We start from the raw sequence: 23,419 nt of genomic DNA on the forward strand, positions 1-23,419 counted from the left end.
CCTCCTCTCTTTTCTTAACAATTTTATTGAGATGTAATTTAGATACCGTAAGTCATCTATTTGAAGTGTACAATCGGTGCTTTTTAGTGTATTTACGGTTTTGCAATCATCTCCTCAAATAGAAACCTTAGCCAATAGAAACCTTAGCTGTCACTCCCCATCCCCCTACTTCCTACACTTAGTTCTAGGCAGTTATTAATCTGTTTACTGTCCAAATGTACCTATTCCGGACACTTCCTAAAAAACAGACTCTTACATTGTGTGGTCTTTTGTAACTGTTTTCTGTCTCTCACCATAATGTTTCTGAAGTTCATCTGTGTTGTAATTTGCCTCCTTCCTTTTTATTGTGATGTACTACTCCATCATTATAGACATACCACATTTTATCTAGTCATCAGTTGGTGGAAAATTGGGTTGTACCTTTTTTTCCCATCACCACAGATAATGCTGCTCTGAAATTCATGGACAAGTTTTTGCATGAACACACGTTTTTTCCTAGAGACAGAATGCTAACATTTTACCTTTTAGACATAATAGTTAATGAGGTGTTTCTAGGATTTGTTATGTTTTCTTTGTTTATTTTCTTCAAAATTGAATACATAAGCAATCAATTTTATCCAGTTAGCTCTTTTCCCACTATCTAATAATTTTTAAACTGAATTGTAAAGGCAATGAGTAAATATATATGTGTATATGTGTGTTTGCGTGTGTACTTTTAAATGATTTATTTATTTCCTTTTGTGAGAGAGAGAGAGAATGAGTGAGAGGGGCAGAGGGGAGGGAGAGAGAACCTCAAACTCTGCACTGAGCATTGAGCCCGATTCAGGGCTCAATCTCAGGACCCTGAGATCATGACCTGACTGGAAACCAAGAGTTGGTCACTTAACCAACCTTGCCATCCAGGCACCCCAAGTATAACAATGTTTAAATAGTTCGTAAACAGATACTGCTGGTAAAATGTCAGTGTTGCTGAAATTGAACTATTGACTGCTTGACATTGTAAGGAAGTTGTGATTTGAAGTATTCATTCTTTATTTAGTTTATGACACATTCAACATGGCAAAAGACAGTTTTAAGGGTTTAACATTAGAAAAGACACAAGTAAAGTTGAATGTAAAGTTGCTTGAATCTTTACAACTGCTTTAAGCATTGTATTTAGCCAAACCACCCTTCTTTTAGGATTGTGAATATTTGAGTGTATGCATTTTGTTTTAGGCTGCTGGAAGAGGTGTAAACTGAGAAGATTATTTGGTAAATGCAAGGGCTATTTTTGGGCTCAGGGTTTGTTGGAGTGTGTATTCTTAGCAATGTGCTTTCAGAGAAAACTCAAAGCCCAGTCTTTGGGTTGGCTTTACTTTTGCTCATATTTTATGATTCTCCATAGCATTTGATGTTAAACCTTTTATATCTCTGGTTTTAAGCCCATAGGAAGAGTGTAATTATTTCTACTGATTTTAGAGGATGCTGGAGAAATGACAAGAGGCTGATTTAAGAGTTGTTGGCTTCACAACCTGCCTCAGATATGTTTGTTTTGACAAAGGTTTGGTGATTATGTGTAATTATGACAACTTCATACTTTGTGAGTGAGTGTGACAGTTTGTGTCTCTGGCATGTGCGAGCATCTGATTGTGCATGTGTGTGTCAGAGAGACAGAGCTAGTGTGCACTATGTGTGAGAGAGAGCACAGTGTGTGAGGAAATATATCTGTTTTTTTTCTAATCTTTCTGGTTTTCAAAAAAGGGGAGAGTTTACAAAGTGTGTCCCACCTGGCTCTGGGGGCTTGCCCTCTCACAAAGGGTGATGTAATTGGGCTGGGTACTCAGAGAGGGCACCATTGGGGGGGGGAGCAGGAAGGAGACAAACACAGGGGACAAAGGAGGAGGTTTCAGGCCAGCACTGAAAGGAGAATGTCAGGAAGGATACAGTGTGAAAAATGAGCAATAGTTAAGGAAGAAGAGAGTTGCTAGTTCTAAGGAAGGAAAGCAAGTTGAAAGGGAAATGGGTAAGAGAATTAGTAGGGGTTGGAAATAACCTGGAGGAGCTGTGTTCTCCCTTTTCCACATTCTCAAATAAACACACTGCATCCAGCTCAGATAGCAACTTGAAAATGTTTTGTTTCTATGAGTTGTTTTATGTTAAATGCAGCAAAAATGCTAAGGAGAAGGAAGGGTTAGTGCTTTCAGTTTTTCAACTCTCTCTTCTAAAAAACAGAATTCCAAAATACTCTATAATCCTAACTTAAGGTTTGCACTTCTTCCCTCTGTATTCCGAACAATTCTTGTGCATAATGACTCTTTTTGTTCTCAAGAAAATAAAAGCCTCTCCTAAGTCAGAATTCAAGTACCCTACATTGAAAGACAAAGCATGTATCCCTTGGAATTCTATTTTTTGTGTACTTATTATAAGAGTTTGCTAGATTGGTTTTTTTCTCATTCAAAAAATCCAGTGAAAGGTGGTCACCATATTGGGTAATTTTGAGCTCTACATCTAGAAAGTACTCATGGGTAAAACATTTTGGTGATGGTGCTGGACTATGTTTTATATCTTTTAAATAATTTTTATTTATACTTTTAGTCTTTTAGATGAGAAAGCCTGCACTTGGAAAAGTTAAATGATATAGCTATAGCCACAGTTTAGTTTTTGTGCTTTGCTATTGCTTTTGCTATTGACTTTTTAAAGATTTTATTTATTTGTCAGAGAGAGAGGGAGAGAGAGCGAGCACAGGCAGACAGAATGGCAGGCAGAGGCAGAGGGAGAAGCAGGCTCCCTGCTGAGCAAGGAGCCTGATGCAGGACTCGATCCCAGGACGCTGGAATCATGACCTGAGCCGAAGGCAGCTGCTTAACCAACTGAGCCACCCAGGTGTCCCAACTATTGACTTTTTAATAGCAGGCCCTGCAACAAAAAGAGATCTGAATACCAAGGAAATTCTTTTGTCTTTATTCTGACACTCTCAAACTTGTCTCAAAGAATTTAAGATTTGAAAAATCAGTAACAGAATATATCCTAATAATAATAACAATATCAATAAAAATAACTTAGATTCATTGACCTCTGCACCCTCATAGCTGCATGAAACACTTCACATGCGTTATCTCATTTAATGCTTGCACAGACCGGATGAGGTGGACATTAATCCCATGTATATGATACTTGGAGGCTTTCAATTTATGCATATAAATTTCAGTTTATGCAAGGAAGGCTGGGATATGTGCGTTTTGTTTTGGTTTTGGTTTTGCTAGAGCACATTGCTTCACCAGTAATTAGCATTTTATTAGTGAAGAGGAAGGTGGAGAAAGGATACTTCTGGGCAGCCAGTGGCAGCCTCTCCTGTATTTGCCCACCGTTAACAATCTTACCCATTTTATTAAATAGAATCTTCTCAAATTGCTCAAGCCTAGGAGGGTCCTCAACTTGTACGTCTGAAATTTGACAGCAGTTTATTTCAAATGTTTACATAAGTATCTGTGAGTCATTGATGTGTTTTCACACACACTTGCCCCCACTGCAGCAGAGACAGCCACACCTTCTTCCTGGTTTACTGGTTTACTGCAGCAACTCCTAATTTGTCTCTTTGGTCCATCCCTGTGCCTTCCTTTTAACCCATTCTTCACTGAGGGACCTGTGCTTTCCATACAGTGTAAAAATATATATGACTTAAAAGTTTTTTTTGTGGGGGGACCTGGTGGTTCCATTGGTTCAGCATCTGACTCTTGATCTCAGCCCAGGTCTTGATCTCAGGGTCATGAGTTGAAGCCCCTGCATTGAGCTCTACCCTGAGCTTGGAGTCTACTTAAAAACAACAACAACAACAACAACAACAAAATTCTTTTGTGGCTATTTTACTTAGAAAAAAAAAAAAATCCAGGTATACAGAGTCTTCCACAAACTGTCCCCAACTCTGTGCCTCTCTGTTCTGTCCTGCCCCTCAACCTCACCTCCTCATCTCCAGCTTGACCTTCGCTTCTTTGAACACGTCAAAACCATTCCTGCCTTCCAGAATTTATGTGTTCTCATACGGCTTGAATGTGCTCAACTCTCATACTTGATCTTAGCCAAAAGGCTGAGAAGCGATGTGTGCTCAACTTTCAGATCTTAGTGTATATATTCCTGCCTCAGAGAGATTTTTTGAATTTCTCATATCTAAACTACTCTCCTGCCCAGCTCTGTTTATAGCATTTATCTCAAGTTTTGGTCTGCTTCCTCTGCAGAACTGAAACTTCTTAACAATGGAGAATCAACACATGTTAGCTATTATCACATTATTATCATTGTTACGTTAATGATCCAATATTGAGAACTGTTAAAGGTCTGAAGCTGGAAGTTAACAGAATATCCCATTACAGTTTCATGCATACTGGTAGAAGATATAAGACACATGGATCAGAGACAAAGGACAGTTTATTACTCACAGCATTCACAGTAGCCCGAGTAGCAGGATTTTCTTCCCATTTCTTGGGCCCAAGTTGCCAAAAATCAACTCAAAGAGACCCAGAAAATACCTGCGTATGTGGTGGGTTGTAATACAGGAGAGCAGTCTCAAGTTAAGGAACTTGAGCCTTTTGTTCTAGTCAGTAATTATGCCTTCTGTTTGCTCTGGAGGAAGACACCACTGCAGTAGTCCCAGATGTGAGCAAACCTGCTCTTTGCTACAGAAGGAGATGCTGTATCTTCCAAGGTGTTCACTCACCCAGGATCCTTTAAAAGATAATCCAGAACAGAGGGCAGTCAATGTCTCACTTGCAAGAAACACAGAAACATGAGAGACCCACAGAGAATTGTCTCTAAACAATATCTGCCTTTAAGTATTCATCCTTAAGTAACATACTTGGGTTTTGCATAATTAACTTTATGTAAGTGAAATATTAAAGTTTCTGCCCCCCCCCTTTTTTTTGCTAAATAATATTTTTTGGAGATTTATCCATCTTTTTGCATATAATTGAAATTCATTCAATTTTGTTACTAGATACAATACCTAGTATTATTATATATATTATTGGCTATAATATCACATACTTGTATTTATCCATTTCACTATTTCTGGATATTTGAGATGATTCCCAGCATGAAGATATTGAGATGATATTCCCAGCAATACTTTTATGGACATTCTTGTACATTCCCATAATGCCTGTATTTCTTTTGAGTATACCTAAGATAGCACATCTCAAACTTTTTGATCTCAGGATCTCTCTTCATACTTTAAACAATTATTAGGAACCTCAAAGAGCTTTTGTTTATGTGAGTTATGTCTGTTGTTATTTACTAAGGATTTCCATTTTTACCTGTTCTATTAAAAATAGTATTAGAAGTTCTCACCAGACTATTTGGCAAGAAAAAGAAATAAAAGGCATCCACATTGGAAAAGAACAATTAAAATTCTCTCTATTCACAGATGATATGATCTTATATGTAGAAAACCCTAAAAAAGTACCCCCAAAAACCTCTTAGAACCTATAATGCATTGATAAAAGCAGAATACAAAGTCACTACACAAAAATACAGTTGCAGTTTTGTACACTAACAATGAACAATCTGAAAAGGAAATTGGGAAAACAATCCTATTTACAGAATAAGAGACATATCAACAAAAAGGTTGCTACAGCTAATGTCAAAAAAGTTACTGCCTTCCAGGATTTTTGTGGTTTCAGTTCTGACATTTGGGTCTTTAATCCAGGAGTGCACTTGTGATGAACACTGGGAGATGTATGGAACTGTTGAAATTTTATATTGTATACCTGAAACTAATGTAACACTGGAAAAGAACAATATTTAAGAATAACCAAAGATTGAAAGACTTATATAAATAAAACTATAAAACACTCCTGAAAAAAAATTTTTAAAATGCAAACATAAATCATGTTCATAGATTGGAAGACTTAATAAGATGTCAATACTAACCAGAGTGATCTATAGATATAGTGCAGTCCCTATTAAAATTCCAATGATGTTTTTTGCAGAAATAGAAAAAGACATCCTAAAATTCATATGAACTCTCAATGAATGCTGAATAGACAATCAATCTTAAAACAGAAGAATAAGGGGCACCTGGGTGGCTCAGTGGGTTAAAGCCTCTGCCTTCAGCTCTGGTCATGATCCCAGGGTCCTGGCATCGAGCCCCACATCAGGCTCTCTGCTTAGCAGGGAGCCTGCTTCCCCTTCTCTGCCTGTCTGTCTGCTTATTTGTGATCTCTGTCTGTCAAATAAATAAATAAAATCTTAAAAAAAAAAAAAAGAATAAAGCTGGAAGATTCACACTTCCTGATTTCTAAACTTACCACAGAGCTACAGTAATAAAAACAGTGTGGAACTGGCATGAAGACAGACATAGACCAATGGAATAGAATAGAAAGCCCAGAAACAAATTCTCACATATATGATCAAGTGACTTCTGGGGAAAGGACAGTTTTTTCATCAGATGGTGCTGGGAAATTTGGATACCCACATACAAAAGAATGAAATTGGACCCTTACCACCACCATATACAAAAGTTAACTCAAAATGGATCAAACTTAAATGTAAGACCTAAAGCTATCAACCTCTTAGAAGAAAAGAGAGCGAGTTTCATAATGTTGGATTTGGCAGTGTGACACCAAATGCACATGCAAGAAAAGAAAGAGACAAAATGACCTCATGAATATGAAAAAAAAATTGTGCATCAAAAGATACTATAAACAGTCTAAAAAAGCAAACCACAGAGTGGGAGAAAATGTTTCCAAATCATATATCTGATTCGGAATATATAAGGAGCTCCTGAAACTCAACAATAAAAAAAATTCTGGTTAAAAAACAGGCAAAGGATTTGGATACACATACATAAAAATATAAAATTGGCCAATAAGAACATGAAAAGATGCTCAATAGCAAAATCATTAGCAAAGTGCAAATCAAAACTAACATGAGCTACCGCCTCAAAGCCATTAAAATGGCCACTATCAAAAAAACAAAGAAGTAAAAGGATTTGTTGAGAATGTGGAGTCATTAGAATCTTAAGGACTGTTGGTGAGAATGTATAATGGTAGAGTTGCTGTGGAAAACAATAGGGCAGTTCCTCAGAAAACTAAAATTTGAATCGCCATATGATCCAGCAATTCCACTTTTCAGTATATGCTCAAAATAATTGAAAGGAGGATCTCAAAGGGATGTTTTTACAGCCATGTTGATAGCAGCATTATTCCTAATAGCTAAAATATGGAAACAGTCCAAGTGTTCATTAACAGATGAGTGGATAAATAAAAGATGGTATACACATACAGTAGAATATTATGTAGCCTCAAAAAGGAAGGATATATGCTACAACATTGATGAACCTTGAGGACATTATGCTAGGTGAAATAAACCACTCACATAATGACAAATTCTGTATGATTCCACTTTTATAAGGTACATAGAGTAGTCAAGACTGTAGAGATAGAATGTAGAATGGTAGTTGCCAGGGACTGGAGGAGAGGAGAATGAGGAGTTATTGTTAATGGGTATTGTGTTTCAGTTTTATAAAATTTAGTTCTGGAGATAGATGGTGGTGATGGTTGCTCAATATTATGAATATATTTAATACCTTTGAACAATACACTTAAAAATGGTTAGATAGTAAAGTTTGTTATCTATATTTTACACAATAAAAAAATGGGGAAAGGACAGAAAAAAAGAAAGAAAAAAGAAAGAAAAGGGGTATACAAGTGGTAGATTTGTATTTTCTATATTTTTAGAAAATATGTGAACACTTCCCAAGGTTAGAGTTACTGTGGATGGCCCTTTATTCCATTCCTATTGTGATTTTCTCAAAAAAATGTTTTTATATAGGAAGGTTTTGACTTGAAAAGTATTTTTCAGTGTTTCTCCAGTGTAGAATCACTAGAGAATAAAAATCTTCTATGTTTAATTTTTTTAGCATCAGAAACTTATTCGAGGATGTATTTCAGCCCAAATGACTTAACACATAACTATCACAAAGATACTCATGTGTATGAGGAAAGTCATTTGGCCTGGTTAGAACTGGTGGTGTCCTTCAGTGCTTTCCTTGCAGACAGTTTGGTTCAATTCCAGGAGACCACGCTGACAGAATATTAAATCTCACACAGTGAAAACTAAGAGGTAACGATGGACATCCGTATTAGATGCTTTCCTCTTTGCAGTTTTGTGGCTACAGATTAATAACTGCATTTATTAGAGTTAATTTTATTTCTCAGTGGGTAAGATTATACTTTACACATCAGTGCTTATTTTTCCCCGGGTTATAGACAGTTTTGGTGCTGACTTCTACTAACTATTTTGAACAACTTCGCTCCAGGAAGGTTTTGGATGCTTCCTTCCGGTATTTTTTCTTTGAACATTTTTGTTTAATTTTGGAATTTCTTTTTTCTCCTCATGTAGACTTTTAACCTATTCTGATCAGTTGGTCATTCTAACATGTTTTTTTTTCCTTTCTTATTTAATTTAGAGAGACTATCCAATATAGAAGCAGAATATGTTTTCGAAATGAATGAGGTAAGTTAAATGTGTATGTATTCGCTTCTTATAAGTCAGAACAGAAAATCAAGACAAGGTTAGAAATGTACTTCATCTGAATACTTGGGTCTTTGTAATTTATTATTTACTCATACTACATTCTTCTTATTTTGTCCTCTGATCTATTCATGTTTTTGGTAAGGAAAGCAAATTCCATATTTCATACAGATTTAATATTCGATCTTTCTAGATGTGATAAGGGGGCAAATATAAGTTTGGATTAGTTTTGAGGCTCCCTGTGAAACAAACTCAGATATTCTGAGTCTTGCAGTATAAGAGAAGAATATTTGGCTTAACTTTGTTAGATATAATGTGGGTGGGATATGTGACAGCTTTTTATGTTACCCTTATTGGTATGTGAAGAGTGCTTATTGATGACTATGCTACATTTGAATGACTCAACTCAAATTAAGTACATATATTAAATAAAATGATAATAAAATTAAATACAAGTTGTAAAGGTAAAAAAAAAAACTAAAGGCCTTATTTTATTTATATAAACTTGCAAAAATACACTAAAAATTCACATGTCTTGTATACAGAATATAGGCATTCTAAAGATATTTGGGATAAAATAATCTTTCTGATAGGCTCCAGCTGACACAAAAGCACTCACAGAAGTAGGCTTCTTTGAATTGGGTTGGGGTGTTGAGCCAGATAGGAAAAAGTTCTTTAAAAATAGATAGTTTTTTAAGAATGACTGAAATTCGCACCCTGGAAAACACAACCCACCAGATAGATGGACTGAATAAGCTGGTTGACTTAAGATTTACAGAAGTTCTGGGATTCCTTTAAAACCTGTGACCAGAATGCTGGGAGAAATAGAATATGGCAATCAAGGAGACTATGACAATCATTTAGTTCAGTGACTTTTACAGTGTAGTTTGTAGACCACCTGAATAACAATTATATTAAAATTTTCTTTAAAATGTAGACTCCTGGGTCCAATCTTGGACTGCTGATCATATTACTGGGGAATAATGTTATAGAGTCATGAATTAAAATAACACCCCAAGTGATCTTTATTGTTACTGAAGTTTGAAAACACTGTCACAAAGCAGAGTCTCCACAACTTAAAGTGATATAATATGACCCAGGGAACATATTTATTAAATAAGTAAGTGAATCAAGGTCACTATGTGAAAAATAACACAAAATATTGTATGTCTCTGGAGTGGACTGAAGAAACAGTTATCATATGAGATTTACTGATCCAATTTAAATGGTAATAAATAGTCATTTTCATGTTGTTCATATTGACATAATAGTAATATACTCCTCACAGATCTCTATATGCATTGCTGAAGTTAATTTCAATTACAGTTCATTTCTTTGCTTCTGTGTGTATCTCTCATTTGCATACACACACTCTAGACTTAAACTTCTATAATAGAAAAACAATTTCATCAAGTCATATTTGTTCTGTTCCTTATCTCTTTGCATATTTAAAAAGCAATGGATATTGCTTCCTTGCTTTCAACCTTGGATGGGTCTTCATTTGAAACAATTTTGCTTAGATTTTTAAGGCTTTACATTTGACTTAACTTTTTTCATATAAAGTACTTCAGAGTAAAAATAGCATCTCTCTGAAACATAATTAAAGAATGCCTAATAAAGGTTGGAATTATTAAATGAGTATATTATCAAATTAATTAGTCCAAAAGTAGCTTTTACTTCCAGAAAGATGGAATAGAAAAAAATTTCCCTGTTCCTTCTGCTAAATACTACTAAAAACCTGGGCATTATATATAAAACAAGAAGACTCTGAAAGTTAGAGAGAGGAAGAAAACTGTCTAGTGACCTCAGGACCCAAGGGACAACACTGAAGTTAGTTCTCTAGGTTTTAGTGAGGAGACTAGGCTTTAACCCCTGTCTGGTGATAACAGGATGCCCCAAATCCTCCTAGAGTTTGTGTCAAAGAACTCTGAATGAGGAGCCAGGACTTTCATTCCCACTGGATGTTAACATGTCCATCTCTCACAATCCCCTGCATGAAGTCAGTGGAGACCATGTAAGCAGCTAGACTTCCTCTCTCATCAGTAGCAATAAGGTGCCCAACCCTTTTCTGCCGGGTTGGTATTAGAGGTAGCCCAATGGAGAGCCAGTAGTTTCACCACGGTCTGGGAGAAAAGCCACCTCATTATCTCTCCCTGACAGTGAAGGCCATGTGGGGAACAGGAGGAGGCACCCTTGCCCTTTCTAGCCAGCTTGGGATCAGTGAAGGTCCGATGGTAAGTTTGAACCCCCAACACCAGCCAGCATTAATGAGAAACACTTCTACCACCTTTACCACCATTTCATGTCCACAGAGGCTGAGTGGGGAACCTGGACTTCTACTTGCATGAGCTAGTGATCAGATACCACCAGAGTAGTATCAGAGGAGATTTAATAAAATATAAGGTTTGGGGCGCCTGGGTGACTCAGTTGGTTAAGCAACTGCCTTCGGCTCAGGTCATGATCCTAGAGTCCCTGGATCTAGTCCTACATTGGGCTTCCTGCTCGGCAGGGGGGTCTGCTTTTCCCTCTGACCTCTCCCCTCTCACGGTCTCTCCTCCCATTGTGTCTCTCAAATAAATAGATAAAATATTTAAAAAAAAAAAAAACAAAAGGTTTAAATAAAATCTACTCATAATATAATACTTGAAAGTTCTAAAGTCCAGATTTCTAGAGGAAAGTCACATGTAATACCAAGAACCAGAAGGATAGCAGCTTGAATGAGAAAAGACAGATAACAACACTGAGGTGACCCGGGTGTTAGAATTATTGAGATAAGGATTGTAGAGCAACATAATAATGCTTCAGTGAGTATTTGTGAACATTCTTTGAACAAATAAAAAAATAGAATTCTCAGAAAAAAAAAATAGAAGTTTTAATGAAGAACATAATGGAAAGGTTAAAACTGAAAAATAGAATAACTGAAATTAAAAACAAAAAACAAACAAACAAACAAAAAAACCCTCAACAGCAAAGTGGAAAGGATAAAAGAAATCACTGAATCTGGAGATAGAATAGAAATTTTTATTTGTCAAAAGACCTAAAACTACAAATTCAAGAATCTGAGGGAACCACAGAAATAAGTAAGTCCAAAGAAATTCACACCAATTCACAAAACGAGATACAAGAAAAGAAAATTTTGAAGGCAGTGAGAGAGAAACAACGTCTTAACTACAAGGGAACGATAATTAAAATTGCTGTAGATTTCTCATCAGAAATTGTGAGGCTGAAGGAACTGGTACACATGTTTTTTCAAATACAAAGAAAGGAAGGAAGGAAGGAAGGAAGGAAAGAAGGAAGGAAGGGAAAGAAAGAAAGAAAGAAAGAAAGAAAGAAAGAAAGAAAGAAAGAAAGAAAGAAAGAGAAAAGAAAAAGAAGAAGAAAAAGAAAAAGAAAAAAAGCCAATCCAGAATTCTACAGCCAGTGAAAATATCCTTAGAAATGAGCAAGACGTTCTCAAGTGAAGGAAGTGAAAGAAGACTGAAGAAACTTTTTACAAATTTTTACCAGCATATCTACCTTAACAGATTGATCAAAGGAAGTTCTCCAACAGAAAATAGAATTTTGTAACATGAGGGAGGAGGAAAAAAACAACAGGAAGAATAAAAATAAGATTTTATCCTCTTATCAAACTTATGTTTGACAGTTGAAGTAAAAATTTTAACAACATCTGATGTGGTTCTCAGTGTATGCAGAGAAATATAGAAGATAATTATACACAAAGTCTGGGATATAAAGAAAGGTGAGGATTTTATGTCTTACTTGAGAGAGAAAGCATGTAAACTGTGATAAGTAATGTATATATAATTTAATATAAAAAGCAACCATTTTTAAAACTATATGAAGAGATACACTCAAAAACTGTTTCGAGGGGCGCCTGGGTGGCTCAGTGGGTTAAGCCGCTGCCTTCGGCTCAGGTCATGATCCCAGGTCCTGGGTTCGAGCCCCACATCGGGCTTTCTGCTCAGCGGGGAGCCTGCTTCCTCCTCTCTCTCTGCCTGCCTCTCTGCCTACTTGTGATTTCTCTCTGTCAAATAAAAAAAAAAAAAAAAAATCTTTAAAAAAAAAAAAAAGAAAGAAAGAAACTGTTTCGAGGGACGCCTGGGTGGCTCAGTGGGCTAAAGCCTCTGCCTTCAGCTTAGGTCATGATCCCAGGGTCCTGGGATCAAGCCCTGCATCAGGTTCTCTACTCAGCAGGGAGCTTGCTTCCTCCTTTCTCTCTGCTTGCCTCTCTGCCTACTTGTGGTCTCTGTCAAATAAATAAACAGGATCTTTAAAAAAACAAAAAACAAAAACTTTCGATAAATAAAAGTGGAATTATAAAATAAGATTTCAGTAACCCACAGGAAGTCATGAAAAGACAGAGAAACACAAAATGGAGGGAACAAATAGAAACCAAAAAATAAAAAGGAAGAATTAATCTCTAATGTGTGTCAATAATTACATGAAATGTAAGACAGACAGAGATTTGAAAAGTGGCTTAAAAAGCTTGACAATAAGAGAATTTAAAATATACATTATGGCTGAAGATATATGCAAATGTTAATAAGAAGAAAGTAGAGGTGTTATATTAATATCCTATGAAGTATACTTTGGAGCAAAGAAAATTACCATGGACAGAGGGGGACATTATATAATGATAAAAAGGGTCCATTCAACAGTAAGACATAGCAATGCTAAATTTGTATGCACCAAATAATAGCATCACAATATGTGAAGCAAAAACTAATATAATGGAAGGAAGTAATACACAACTCTATAATTATAATTGGAGACTTCACCTCTTTCTTAACAATAGATGAAAAAACTAAATAGAAACCAGCAAGGATATAGGTGGGCTCAACAATAGGAGAGGATTGTTATCCAGTGGGATATAATTGACATTTATTGACTATTATACCTAACAGCAGAATACACATCCACCTCAAGTGTTGATGGAATATATGCCAGGAAATACCATAGCATGAGCCATAGAAAAACCTTAACAAATTTAGAATAATTCAAATCATGCAGAGTTAGTTCTCTGACCACAATAAAATCAAACTAGAAATTGGTAAGAGAGAGAGAGAACAGGAGCAGCTCCAACACTTGGAAACTAAACAACATACTTCTAAACAATCTGAAGGACAAAGAAAGTCTCAAGAAAAAGACAAAACCAAAACAAAACAACATTCAACTGAATAAAAGTGAAAATACAACATACTAACATTTGAAGGGTATAGCCAAAGCAATGCTGAGAGGCAAATTGTAGCCCTAAATGTTTGTTAGTAGAAAGGAGAAGTCTCAAGTCAATAATAAGCTTCCATCTCAAGAAATAAGAGCAAAATAAACCCAGAGAAAACAAAACCATGGAAATAACAAAGGTAAGAGTAGAAATCAATGAATTGAAAATTGAAAAATGTTAGAGAAAATAACTGAAATGAAAAGCTGTTTCTTTGAAAAGATAATAAAATTGACAGACCTTTAGCAAGACTTACCAAAAAAGTACAGGAGAGAGAGAGAGAGCAAGGGAGAGAGAAGAGATAGACATACTATCAGGAATAAAATAAGGCATATCACTATAGTTTTTGTAGATATCAAAATGACAATAAAGGAATACTAAGAATAATTCTACACATATAAATTTGACAATTTAAATAAAGTGGATGAATTCCTTAAAATCACAAACTATCTTAACCCATTCAATATTAAATTGATAATATGAATAGTTCCACAATTATTAAGGAAATAAAATGAGTAACTTAAGGACTTCTTCCCCCACAGAAATCTCTAGGCCCAGATGGCTTCACTGGAGAATTCTACCAAATGTTTAAAGAATAATTAACACCAATCTTTTCCAGACAATAGAAGAGGAATGAACACTTCCCAATTCATTTTAGAGGCTTGCATTACCCTCGTACTAAACCAAACAAAAATAGTACCAAAAAAAAAGAGAGAGAAAACTACAGACTAATATTTTTCATGATCACAGACACAAAAATCCTTAGTAAAATACTTTGCAAATGGAATATGAAAAGAATATAATACCATAGCCAAGTGAAGTTTATTCCAATGATGGAAGGCTCATTCATTTTCCAAAAATCAGTTGATGTACTTGATTATATAAAAAGGATAAAGAATAAAAATCAGAGGATTTAACTTTTTTCAGAAAAAACATTTATTTTATATATACACCCACATATTTATCATCTATATCTGTATCTGTATCTGTATCTATATTTAATCGCAGAAAACTAGAAATAGAGAGGCACTTCTTTACCTGAAAAAGAACATCCATAAAACAATAGCATCATATTAAGCAATAAAAGACTGAATGCTTTCCATTATGGTCAAAATCATGACAAGAATATCTTCCTTTATCCCTCCTATTAAACATAGTACTGAAAATTCTTGCAATAAGGTAAATCAAAACACATATTGATAAGAAAGGAATAAATAAAACTCTGCCAGGTTGTAGATGACACAGTGGTCTAAACAGAAAAATCTAAGAACACTACAAAACAAACAAACAAAACCAACCCCTCCAAAAACCAAAACCAAACCAAACCAAAACAAAACCCCCAAAAACCCTCCTGGAACAAAGAAGCTAATTTCATACAGAAATCAATTGCATTTCTATATATGACCAGTAAACACATGGAAGCCCAAATCAGTTTATGGGTTAACCAATTCCTATCAAAGTCTCAGCAGGACTTTTTATAGACATAGACAAAATTGTTCTAAAATTTATATGAAAATGCAAAGAAAGTAGAAGAGATAAACAGTTTTGAAAAAAGAAAGTAGGAGGAATCCTTTTTTTTTAAGCTACAGTTTAATCAAGATACTGTGTTATTTCCAGAGAGAGGCATGTAGGTTAATGAAGCAGAACGGAAACTTCGGAACTAGCCCCACACAGTTACTCCCAAATGATTTTGGACAGATGAGTAAAAACAACTCGATGGAGAAAGAACAGTCTTTTCAGCAAATGGTGCTGGAACATTTGTATATATATAGGCAGAATTATGAACTTTAACTTTAGCCTCACACCTTATACAAAAATCAGTTCAACACTCATCACAGATTTCAATGTAAATCATTAAACTATACAACTTTTTGAAGAAAAAATAGGAGAAAACCTTTGGGAAGTAGGTCTTTGTAAAGAGCTATTAGACATGACACAAAAGCATGATCCGTAAAAAAAAAAATTGATCAGTTGGACTTTTTCAAACCTAAAAACTTTTGTTTTATGTAAGATCGTGGTAAGAGGAACAGACAAGCCACAGATCTGGAGAAAACATGTGCACACTGCATATCTGACAAGAGATCCCTATCTACAGTATTATAAAGAAACAGCAAAACCCAGTATTAAAAAACAACCAGCCCCAATGAGTGAAATACATGATATATTTCCTTAAAGAGGATATAGATGGCAAATAAATACATCTGGCAAATAAAAGATGTTCAATATGACTAGCAATTAAGGAATTGCAAAATAAGACCAAAGTGAGCTATCATATATGCCCACGAGAACCACTAAAATGGAAAATAGTGACGATACCAAACAGTGGTGGAGATGCTGAGAAACCAGGGCTCTCATACATTGTTGGTAGGGATGGAAAATAGGAACAGTCACATTAGGAAACTGTGGGGCAGTTTCTCTTCTTTTCCTTTCCTTTCCTTTCTTTTCTTTTCTTTTTTTAAGAATTTATTTATTTAGTTGACAGAGATCACAAGTAGGCAGAGAGGCAGAGAAAGAGGAGGAAGCAGGCTTCCTGCTGAGCAGAGAGCCTGATGCGGAACTCCATCCCAGGACCCTGGGATCATGACCAGAGCTGAAGGCAGAGGCTTAACCCACTGTGGTGCCCTGTGGGGCAGTTTCTTATAAAAAAAAACAAAACAAAACAAACAAAAAAAAACAACTAAACATACACTTACCTATGACTCACTAATCACACGCCTGGGCATTTATCCCACAGAAATGAAAACATAATCACATGAAAACCTTGGAACAACTGTTTTGAGTAGCTTTTATTGTAGTAGTCCAGAGTACAAATAACCCGAATGTCCTACAGTAGGTGACCGGTTAAATCAACTGTGCCATAGCTCACCATGGACTACTACCCACCAATAAAAGGAATCAATTATTGATATGCACACAGCCGAGATGGATCTCCAGGGCATTAAGCTTAATGAAAAAAAAAACTCAAAGGCCACATACTGTATGATTCCATTTTTATATCTCTTGAAATAATATAATAGAGATGGAGAAAAAATTAGTGCTTGTTAGTGGTTATGGATGTTTGGGGGAGGAATATAGACATAACTCTTAAAGGAGTAGCAAAAGGAGATCCTTCTGGCTAGAATTCCTTTGTGTATTAATTGGACTTGTTCTTACTCAAATGTACAGATATGATACAACACAGTGCGATGCAGCTATGCACACACATTGTACTCATGTCAGTTTCCTGGTTTTGAGGTTGTATCATAAGTATGTGAGGCATTAATCATTGGGGGAAATTGGGTAATGGGCACATGAGATTTCTCTTTTATCTTTGCAAATTTCTAGGAATCTATAATTATTTCAAAATGAAAAGAAAAAAATAAATACAACTTAGGTAACTTTTCCTCAATGCCAATTTGATTTCCTTTTATCGACTCAAATGCTCAAATGCTATAAAAATGCAAAATCTACATTGTAGTCCATTTTTTTAAAAAGACATATTAATAAGAGAATATTCACCCAAGCTTTGGATTGAGGCAAAGATGACCAGAATAATTCAATTGAATTCAATTCAAGACAGAATACATATAAATTCTAGGCTCACTTTTTAAAATTTTCTTACACTTTCAAATGATCCCTTCTTTCACAATTGCTTAAACTTGAAAAGGACTGAATTCTAGACTATCACCTCTGATCTACAGTTGATGTAGGTCATCACTGAACATTGTTCGTATTTTTTTGGAGATCCAGAGAATGCATGTGAATTAAAAATTTATGGGATGATAAATATATTAAATTTATGATATGATCACTGGAAATTAAGTAAATATTAATTTTGTTTAAAAGATTTTATTTATTTATTTGACAGAGAGAGATCACAAGTAGATGGAGAGGCAGGCAGAGAGAGAGAGAGAGAGGGAAGCAGGCACCCTGCTGAGCAGAGAGCCCGATGCGGGACTCGATCCCAGGACCCTGAGATCATGACCTGAGCTGAAGGCAGCGGCTTAATCCACTGAGCCACCCAGGCGGCCAAGCAAATATTAATTTTAAAATGTCAACACATATTGAAAACTTCCCATGTGTTACCATATTTAATTTCACTGTGCTAAAATTGTGGCATGGAGAGGTTAACTTGCTCAAGTTGATTATGTATCAAGTCATTAGTTTTGCAGGTTATGAAGTCTTTAAAATGAGACTAAACTAGTTTGCCATACCCATAAAATTCTGGTGTTGGGCTTCTGAACCCAAGCAGGCTGATTCTAGAGCTTGCTCTCTTAATCACTCTACAGTATTACCTCTTTAAGAATACTGCTTTTAAAAATCCTGTGTAAGAAAAGTACTTTTTCCCCCCTGAATTTCAATTTCCAAACAATTCCTTCCTATGTTTAGAATTGCCGGGATTGCTACTTAGTTTCTATGGTGATGTACAGATCTACATACTGCCTCCTTTTCGTTTTGTTTTGTTTTTGTTTTTGCTACTGGAAGTTTGCATCAATCATTCATCTATTTATTCATTTCATTACACTTTGTACCATTTCATTCCATTCCGTAATGGTTGGGGTCAGGGAAGGAGGCAGCCTGAGACAGGAAAGTCACAGCTATGGAAGGGGGAAATGTAGAATTGAGAACAGCATGGATTCTCCTTGGCCTGAGACTAAGGTCAGTGACAAATTAAACAATGAAATACTCAGCAAAAAGTATGAAGGAACCTATGTGAATTTTATTTTGCAAACTGAAGATACACCCACAGGTTTTGATTGGAAAGTCACAACAGGTTCATATTTCTTAAAGGGAGAGATCGTAAAGTGACTAGCCTGGTTGCTTTTGGGACATTTAATGTTTTTTTTTTGTACCTTCTTTTAAGTAAATAACTGGCCGCTTTCTACCATAAATGAAAAAAGATTATTTTATGAGGAGTCAGCATAAAGTGAAGCTATAATAAATTTATATATTATCTTAAAGGCAGAAATATAGGTGTACAATTTATTAATAGAGGCTGCTACTCTAGAATTGAGGGATGGAGATATTCATTAGCTCATATCTGATGTCTTTAGATGAGTTAATGGGATTCATTCAAGGTCCATAGGCAGAACACACATCAGTAAAAAGAGGATTTTGAGTATATATTTACTCTTTGACTCAGTTTACCATAGTTCTTCCAACTGTTTCAGCATAGCTTTAATACCATAGATGACATCTATCTTTTCATGGAATTTATTTTGAATACCGTAATATGAAAATCAATAGGTGTTCAAAATTCTTTTCCTTGTCCTCCTTAAGAAAACGGATAAATTAGTTTTGTTTTGTTTTTGTTTTTGTTTTTTTTTCTTGTGGCACCTGGGTATAATGATGCTGTTTGTGATTTTCCAAGAACCAGGTAAGTGAATTCCCCATCTAGCTCTGAGTTTAAGATTCTTTTTTGCTGACTGCGGCCTCTCCATAGCACCCCCTGGTGCCTGATGCCAGAGACCACAGGAAGTGTTCGGGTGTCGCTCCAGGCGCGTGTGCTGTGATGTGCAGTGGATCAGGGAATATGAGGATTTAAAATCCAATATACAGAGGCCTAGCTATTACTTTAATTATAAGTGTTCTGTGTGTATTTATAGCCAAGTATGGCCTTTTTTTGGGTTGTAAGTGTAGATCCTTAAGAATTCTGGTGGTGTGTTTCCTAAGGTATTTACTATATTTAATAAATTAATAAATAAAATTATTTAATTATTTAATTTAATAAATATTTGTTCAATAATCCCCCCCAAAATGTTGAAAGGCCTGAAATAGCCAGTTAATTCTGCCTTTCCTTGTGGTCCTGCTCACGACTCAGCATCATTCAAAGGGTGGTACTCTTTGCTAATTTCTCTATGATATAGTAGTTTCTTAACCACTTCCCACATCTTGGGTTTTTTGATTTGATAAAACTACCTTCAAAATTCTCATTCTTTCTCAAGCTCTTTCTCCCTGCACACACAAACACACACACACACACACACACACACACACACACACACACACAGTTTTGCATTCAATTTCAGGTGTTCTGTAAGTTCTCTGAATTGCAGGTTTTGTATTTCTGTATTGAGAACCTAGAGTTTTTATTGTTGAAAGTTATATCCTCCCCACTTGCATTGTTATTAACAGCGTTCTGTCTCCCCCATGGTACTGTTAGCAGTCCCTGAGCAGCAGAGAGACCAGCTTTCTCATCAGTGAAGAACCAGTGGTAAGCAGCCATCACTATACTTTCCTGCATGGACACAAATGGGGTATTATTGTGTAGTCAGAGCGGGTGATGCTCTCTTTCCCAGGTCAGTTATCTTTCAGGTCCTCATATGTGATATTTGAGAATTTATTACTTTGGGAAAAAAAATCAGTTTCTGATGGGGAAAAAAGTAACATCAAACGTATCTATGAGAAATACATATAAATATAAAGCATAGTTGTTTGCTTGCATTTTAATTTCTCAGTTTTTCAAATGAGAAAAAAAATGAAGGATCTCAGAGGCTTAATGACTTGACTAAAATTATCCTGACGTTGGAGAGGTGGATCCTGGACTAGAACTCGAGTCTCTGAACTGTAGTTCAGTATTCTTTCTTCCTGTTTCATCCCTTCAGTTCTTCCTCCTTTGAGTACATGCCTAAGAATAATCATGGAGTACAATTTATTTAATAATCACATTTGAATACCAATTAAGAGGTTGGTAAAGGGATTTAAAAATTTTCACTGATTGCTTAGTAAAAAAAAATGATGCTGTTTGGGAAGATGGGGACATAGAGTTATATTCTTATACTGACAATTTTAACATGGGTGATATTTTGCTTTCCATTAGCATACTGATCTGTAATGTTCCAGAATGAAGGATGTGGGGTGATCAAATTATAATAATTGAAACTTTGTTGGTTCTTTTTCTGGGGGGGGGGAGCATGTAAAACATTTATATGATTCCGAAGTTGAAAGCCATAGATCAAATAAGGTTTAATGGAACCTGAAGCTTATGCTATTTTGCTGTCACTCTTTAAGAAGAATAATGGAACAATAATAATTTACTTTAAAAAATTTACAAACTATTTGACCGTGAGGACGTATTGTTAGAATGTCCTTTGAAATACTTGGAAGGGCTGGTACAAGCAAGAAGAGTAAAGCAGAAAGTAAATAGATGTACCTTTATGAGCTTGAAGGTAAATCTATGTGAGGATGAAACTGTAAAACGCAGCATTTTCAGAGAAAATTTTCTTCCTGGTTTTTCCTCTTAATCCTCTGTAGTAATCATTTGTACTTGGGTTATCCTTTTAACGTGTCCTTTACTTTTCCATTCATGGGTGTGTGTGTGTATGTGTGTGTATGTGTGTGTGTACACATACATCTGTATATTTATATTCCTCCTACTTCTTACACTAAAGGCAGCATACTGTATGTACTGGTCTGTTCCTTCGTTTTCACTTAACATAACCTGAGTTCACGCAATATTGTATGTGGATTTCATTCCTATTCATTTGTATGTTGCATTATATTACATTGTGGGGGTTTAGCATGGTGTATTCATTCAGTCCCCTTACTGATGCACACTTGAGTTGTTTTTAATCTTTTGTTATCATAAGTGTTGTTATAATAAATACCCTTGAGAGTCAGTCTTGATAATATTCTGTCCAGTGTTAAATAAGATTTCTGCATAAAAGAATAAACATATATGTAATTTTGCCACATATTGCCAAATTCCCCTATGATTTACATTTCTAACAAGTGTAGGAGGATGCCTGCATGTTGTCATGAGTTTAGATTTTTGCCTGTCTGGTGTTGAGATGGTTAGTGGCTGTTGGGAGCTCCATCAGTTAGCTGTGTATATTAGTGTGGTTTATTTATTTTTCTTAAAGATTTTATTTTATTTATTTGACAGGGAGAGATAGATCACAAGTAGGCAGAGCAGCAAGCAGAGAGAGAGCGGAGGAAGCAGGCTTCCCACTGAGCGGAGAGCCTAATACGGGGCTTGATCCCAGGACCCTGAGATCATGACCTGAGCTGAAGGCGGAGGCCTAACCCACTGAGCCACCCAGGCTCAGCATTAGTGTGGTTTAAATTTTCCTTTCTCTCAGTATGAGTGGGACATCCATCTTTTCCTATGTTGATGGTCATTTTAACTTATTTTTCTGGATAACTCTGTTCATTTATTATGTCTATTTTCCTGTCAAACTGTTAGGTGTTTCCTTTTTCTCTTGAATTTTTTTTTTTTGGAGCTGTTTACATATTTATTGTTATCCTCCTGCCTGTGATATGAGTTGTAAATAATTTCCCCATTATGTCATATGCTAGTGATTAAAATTCTAGATTCCAAATGATTTGAAAATTATTTATGATATTTCATTTTTTTGATAACATTGTCTTTGGTTAAACAGTAAGTTTTGGAAATTAAACAGTAAGCTTCTTTTTCAAATAAACTTTTGAGTACAGTTTTAGATTTACAGATTTACTGTGAATACAGCAGTACATCAAATTTCTCACACCCCATTTCCATTTTCCCTTGTTATTAGCATCTTTCATTAGTATGGTACAATTAATGAACTATTATTGGTACATTATTATTAACTGAAGTCCATACTTTATTCAGATTTCTGTATTTTTTCCCTAATGTCCTTTTTTCTATTTCAGGATCCCATCAGGATACTACGTTGCATTTATTTATTTATTTTTAGGTTTTTATTTTAATTCCAGTATAGGTAGCATACACTGTTTTATTAGTTTCAGGTGCGTAGTATAGCAATTCACCACTTCCGTACATCACCTGTTCTCATCACCACAAGTGCACTCTTTAATCCCCATCACCTATTTCACCCGTCCTCCCACCTCCTCCCCTCTGGAAACCATCAGTCGGTTCTTTGTAGTTAAGAATCTGGTTCTTGGTTTGTTTCTCTTTCTTTTATCCCCTTTGCTTGTTTGTTTTGTTTCTTAAATTCCATGTCTGAGTGAGATCATATGTATTTGTCTTTCTCTGACTGACTTCACTTAACATTATACTCTGTAGCTCCATCCATGTCATTACAAATGGAACAATTTTATTCTTTTTATGGCTGAATAATATTCCAACATATATATATGCCACGTCTTCTTTATCCATTCATTAATCGATGGACACTTTAGCTGCTTCTCTTATCTTTGATTAATGCTGCTATAAAAATATGGTGCCATGTGTCCCTTTGAATTAGTGTTTTTGTATTCTTTGGGGAAATACTTAGTAGTATGATTATGGAATGGTAGGGCCATCTATTTTTTAACTCCTTCCAGAACCTCCATAGTATTTTCTACAGCAGCTGCACCAGTTTGCATTCCCACCAACCGTGCATGAGGGTTCCTTTTCCTCCAAATCCTCCCCAACACCTGTTGTTTCTTGTCTTGTTCACTTTAGCCCTTCTGACAGGTGTGAGGTGCTATCTCATTGTAGTTTTGACTTGCATTTCCCTGATGGTAATGAACATCTTTTCATGTGTCTGTTGGTCATCTGGATGTCTTCTTCGGAGAAATGTCCATTCATGCCTTCTGCCCATTTTAAAATTGGATTATTTGTTGTTGTTTTTTAAAAGATTTTATTTATTTATTCATGAGAGACAGAGAGAGAGAGAGAGAGAGAGAGGCAGAGGCAGAAGGAGAAGCAAGCTCTCTGCAGAGCAGGGAGCCCGATGTGGGACTAGGTCCCAGTACCCTGGGATCATGACCTGAGCCGAATGCAGATGCTTA

The 23,419-nt window shown here is 35.7% G+C and overlaps 1 protein-coding gene across 5 annotated transcripts in view; it reads left to right on the forward strand.

Annotated features, from left to right (window-relative positions):
- ANO5 (anoctamin 5) overlaps positions 1-23,419 on the forward strand; it is a 106,336-nt gene that overhangs the window by 1,736 nt on the left and 81,181 nt on the right. Inside the window, exons 2-4 of one of the 5 annotated variants that reach the window (XM_047692444.1) lie at positions 8,445-8,487; positions 19,074-19,079; positions 19,866-19,916. In XM_047692444.1, the coding sequence (XP_047548400.1) occupies positions 8,445-8,487; positions 19,074-19,079; positions 19,866-19,916 (100 nt within the window). Of the gene's footprint in view, positions 1-8,440; positions 8,488-19,073; positions 19,080-19,865; positions 19,917-23,419 lie in introns of all 5 variants that reach the window. The other 4 variants (XM_047692440.1, XM_047692441.1, XM_047692442.1 and 1 more) reach the window with 4 other exon arrangements.

The sequence above is a fragment of the Lutra lutra genome, chromosome 10 (assembly GCF_902655055.1).
Source record: "Lutra lutra chromosome 10, mLutLut1.2, whole genome shotgun sequence".
Lineage (NCBI taxonomy): Eukaryota > Metazoa > Chordata > Mammalia > Carnivora > Mustelidae > Lutra > Lutra lutra.